Genomic DNA, 5,000 nt, shown 5'->3' on the forward strand with positions numbered 1-5,000 from the left:
AATGAGAACGTAGAAGTTGGGAGAGTAGGAAGGAGGGAGGAAGGGAGGGAGAGACGGGGCAGGAGGGAGGGAAGAAGGGAACGGACAGGATTTAACTAGGCTGTAACCTAGAGAAATGAGGACGAGGGAGAGAAGGAAGGGAAGAGGAAGGAGGGAAGAAGGAAAGCTACAAGATTGAGAAGGATGGAGGGAAGGAAGGAAGACACATGTGGGAGGATGAGAAAGAACTGTTTAAAAGAAGGAAAAATGGACAAAACTTAAGGAAGGTGGAGGGAGAGGGAGAGAGAGGAAACAGCCCAATAAAAGAAGGACGAAGAAAATCATAAAAAGGAAAAAGAGGAGGAAGAGAGGAAAAGAGGAGGAAATAAAACTAGAGGGAGGAGAAGAGAGAGGGGCGAAGGAAGGAGAAAGGAGAGTAAGTGAAGAAAGTTTGAGGAAGAAATAAAAGAGATAAGGGCGTCGGAAAAGGAAAAAACATTGGAGATCGAGAATGACAAGGAAAAGAAGATAGGAAAAAGAGGAAGATAAATAAACAGGGAAAGAATGAACACGAAAACTGAAGTGGGAAAGACGGGAGAAGAGGAAAACGAAAATTAAACCAAAGCAAAAGGAGAAAAGGAAAATCTGGAAAGGAAGAGGAAGAAGAAGAGGAGGAGGAGGAGGAGGAGGAAGGTGAATGAATGATGAGCAACACGTAAACAACTGGACTAAAACATCAACATAGGCTGTATCACGGTGACATCAACATCATCATCATCATCATCATCATCGTTTTTCTTTTTTACCTCGTTTATACAAGTACCGTACGCGTTTATATATTTAAAATAGGTCACTGTATTTATTTATATTTTTTGGGTTTTATTCACTGATTCATTTTTTTGCATGTTTTGTATTTTTTTCTATTTTTTAGTATTATTATTGTTATCATTATGTTTATTATTTACAACCACCGCGAATTTTGACTCGACTCATGGGAATTGTGTGTGTGTGTGTGTGTGTGTGTGTGTGTGTGTGTGTGTGTGTGTGTGTGTGTGCGTGTTTGAGAGATGGCTAGTTAAGGAAAGATGAAAAGAAAGGAGGGAGGAAATGAAGGAAGAAAGGAAGGAAGGAAGGAAGCAGGAGGTAGGAAGCGGGGAAAGAAGAAATGATTGAAGGAAGGAAAGAAGGGAAGAAGGAAATACAGAAAGAAGGAAGGAAAAGTAAATAGTGAAGGAAGGAGGGATAGAAGGAAAAACTATATATATAAAATAAGTAAATAGGAAATTAATAAGAAAAGTTAAAACAAAAAAATAAGAGGAAAAGCATCGAAGCGAGAAAGTAAGGGAGGAAAACTATATATATTTTTTGTTGGTATTTTCCTTAAGAGTCGGCCGATACAAATATACTGTCCGTTTGTTTGTTTATACTCATTTATTTTATTTTACACTGATCACTCGCTCTCTCACGTTGTCATCATCATCATCATCATCATCAGTATCAGTATCAGTTTCACCTCTCCAAAATATATTGTCTTGTTTTTCTTTCTCTTTTATTATTTTTTTTTTCAATCCTCAACTTTTCTTTTTGTTGCGGGACACGTTCACAGAGTTCGTTGGCCCCCTTTTTACAGTACGCACACATGTACACACACACGCTTACACACGTACGCACATACCTACATATACGCAGATACGCAAAATATATGTTGAAGTACAAGTGCGTATATTTTTTTTGTTGTTGTTTTTTTGTTTTCTTGTTCCTTCACTTTGTTTTTCTGTGGTTGTTTGTTTTCTAGCTCCATCATTTTGTTTGTTTGTTTGTTTGTTTGTGGCCTATTTACAAGGGGACGAGAGAAACACAAAACGCATCACTCCGTTTTCTTTTCATTTTTTTTTCTTGTATTTTTTTCTTCTCTTTTCTTTCCATTTTTCATATTTTTCACAACTTTTCTTTCTTTTCATTTTTGTTATTTTTTTGTTTATCTTTTTTTTTCTTTCCATTTTTTCTCATATTTTCCAAGTATAAGAAATGTAAACGCGCGCACTTTAGTTTTTTTTCTGTTTTGCTTCTTTTTTTTCTCATACAAATATTTTTCCTTCCCATGCATTTTTTTTCCACTATTTTTTTTTCTTTCTTCACACTTGGACGCTCATCTGTTGCTGATCCTTCTTCTCCTCCTCCTCCTCCTTCTCCTCTTCTTCTGACGTTGGTGGAAGAAAGATGGAGGAAGGAAGGGAAGGAGAGAAGGAGGGAGGGCGGATATTTTTTTCCATATTTGTCTGTTTATCTGTCCCTTTCGTGTCGTCTTGTCCTTCCTCCTCCTCCTCCTCTTTTTCTTCCTCCTCCTTCTCTCTTTCCTCCTCCTTTTCCTCTTCCCCTCCACTCTTTTGGTCGTCACTATTTACATGTATATATATTTCTCCTCCTCCTCCTCCTCCTCCTCCTCCGCTTCCTCTTCCTCCTCCTCCTCCTCCTCCTCCTCCACCTAAAGCAAGTGAGCGTCTGATATATTATTTTTTTTATGTACACACACACACACACACACACATACACACACACACACACACACACACACACACACACACACACACACACACACACACACACACACACACACACACACACCAACGTACACGTACACACAAAACTGCGTACGTACATAACATTCCTTAGGTAACTCTACACCCAGAGAAAAAGATGAGTGCAAAGTCTTTTTTTTTTTCACTGTATTTTGAGTTTTTTTTTTCTTTCCTTCACTATGAGGAATAATATATAAAAAAAAAAGAGGAGGAGGAGGAAGAAAGCGGTGGTGGTGGTGGTGATGGTGAGTGGTGGTGATGGTGGTGGTGAAAAATAACATCACCTCCACACTCATGGACTCACCAACATACTCACGCACTCACTCACCGATTCACCAACTCACCGTAACATCACAAGGTACAAAGCTCCACAAATATTAACATGATTCACTGAGGAAGGGAGAAAGGGAGGGAGGGAATGAGAGAAGGAGGGAGGGACTGAATAATCTCTCCTCCACTTCCCTTCAAAATACTGAGCGTCCCAGTGATGGAGGGAAGGAGGAGGAGGAGGAGGAAGAAAGGAGAGAAAAGGAAGGGAGGTATGATAAACGAAGGTAAAGGAAGGAAGGGAAGAAGGGAAGGCTTTGTACTAGGAAAGGAGGGACGGGAGGGTAGAGGGAAGGGAATGATTATAGAGGGAGAGAAGAGAGAGAAAATGGAGGAAGAATGGAAGGAAGGGCGTATAATTATCGATAAGTGGAAAGGATAATAAAAAGAGAAGCAAAGGAAAGGATAAGAAATTGAGAAGGAAAAAAAAGAAAAGGAGAAGGGAAGGAGAAAAGAAAGTGATAACTGAAGGAGAGAAAAGGGCGGGAAGAATGGAAATACAGGACGAGAGGAAAGATGAATAAAAAGAGATGAGGAGAAGCTGGAATTAAGGGAGGTAGGGAAGAAGAGAATTCGGTAAAGCAAAAGTTGTGTCATATTCCGAGCTTGTGTGAGAGGTTACATGAGGCAGGGAGGGAGGGAGGGAGAAAGGGAGAGAGGCTGTGATTAGGCTAGGAGAAGGGAGATAAGTAAATAGGGAGAGGCACGAGGGTGGGAATAACAGAAGGGAGAGAGGGAGGGAGGGAGGGAATCGATGGGTCAGAGAGGGAGGGAGGTAGGTCGGTTTGAGGTGGAGGGGGGCGATACACAAGGAGGCGGAGGGAGGAAGGTGGGAGGTAGGATCTCAACAGAAGAAATCCTTTGAGTCCTCCGAAGTAACGAGACGGAATGACGACGATTGGGTGACCTTGAAGACGAGGAGTGGAGTGAGCGTTTAGGAGTCCTTCAGGATCTCCACGTCTCGGTCTTGGACTTGTCGAGGTCTTGTGGAATGCTTAGAGGCGTGAGCGTTGGGAGACCCTGAAGACCTCCAATCCTTAGGGCTCTCGACGTCTTGGACACTTCGAGGGCTTGTGGAATGCTGGGAGTCGCGTGAGCGTGGAGAGACCTTCAAGACCTCCATTCCTTTGAGGTCTCGATGTCTTAGAATGGCTGCGGTCTTCTGAAAACTTTAACCTCATGGACACATCAAATTCATGAAGATATAATTCGTTTTGACTTTGAAGCCGTAAGGACATTTCAACCTCTTGGGGACTTAAACCTCTTCAAGTACGTGATGCTCTTGAGTTCTTAGTTTTGGTCTCGCGAGGTCAGAGTGGCGGCGTTCTTGAAGACATTGGATTTCCTTTTGACTTCGAATCCTTGAGAACGGTAACTTCATCTCCGGGGCTTCACCCTCTCTGGTTCCTCAAGTTCATAGACATCCTTGGAGCTCAGAAATCACGTTCTTCTCCTAGGGTCGAAGTTGCTTTCCGGGGAACAAACATCTCGACTTCAGAATAACAAACACAGAAACGACACCGGATGACCTCGAAGTGACGGACGAGATCGGCGACACACGAAGAGGCGACAATCTTAGCTTTGATGGGGGTAAGTTGCGTGACCTTGGGGACCCGGGTATGGGGGGAACTTGAGGGGTGGGTAGGGGTGAGGGGGAGGAGGTCAGGCCAAGCATATCATCTCTGGGCGGCGAGAGTCAAGACGAGGAGGAGCCAGAGAACCGGGCAAGTCAAGGGAAGGTCACCGGCGCCCGCCCCCGCCTTCCGTCTCTGAATGGCCGCCATCTTGTCACCTGCGGAAGGAGAAATAAAGGTGTGTGTTAGATGAGAGAGAGAGAGAGAGAGAGAGAGAGAGAGATGGATTGGAGGAGGAAATATGAGGTGGCAGGCGCAAGCTGGATAAGAGAAGATGAAGGAAAAGGGAAAAGCAGGAGGAGGAGGAGGAGGAGGAGGAGGAGGAGGAGGAGGAGGAGGAGGAAAAGCTGTCACACCGGAGGGAAGGGACACTTACTCCTCCAAGTAAATATTGGAGGAGTAAGTCATCACAAGAGAAGAGGAGGAGGAGGAGGGGGAAGAGGAAGAGAAGGAAGAGGAGGAGGAGGAGGAGGAGGGGGAA

At 43.6% G+C, this 5,000-nt stretch overlaps 1 protein-coding gene across 2 annotated transcripts in view; it reads right to left on the reverse strand.

Moving 5' to 3' along the window:
* Nucleotides 1-5,000, reverse strand: part of LOC126981145 (hemicentin-2-like) — a 159,455-nt gene that overhangs the window by 616 nt on the left and 153,839 nt on the right. For both annotated transcript variants that reach the window (XM_050831870.1, XM_050831861.1), the window contains exon 7: nt 1-4,677. This exon is cut by the window's left edge and continues 616 nt beyond it. In XM_050831870.1, the coding sequence (XP_050687827.1) occupies nt 4,562-4,677 (116 nt within the window). In that variant the 3' untranslated portion in view covers nt 1-4,561. The remainder of the gene's footprint in view (nt 4,678-5,000) is intronic.

Source organism: Eriocheir sinensis, chromosome 4 (assembly GCF_024679095.1).
Source record: "Eriocheir sinensis breed Jianghai 21 chromosome 4, ASM2467909v1, whole genome shotgun sequence".
Classification (NCBI taxonomy): Eukaryota; Metazoa; Arthropoda; class Malacostraca; order Decapoda; family Varunidae; genus Eriocheir; species Eriocheir sinensis.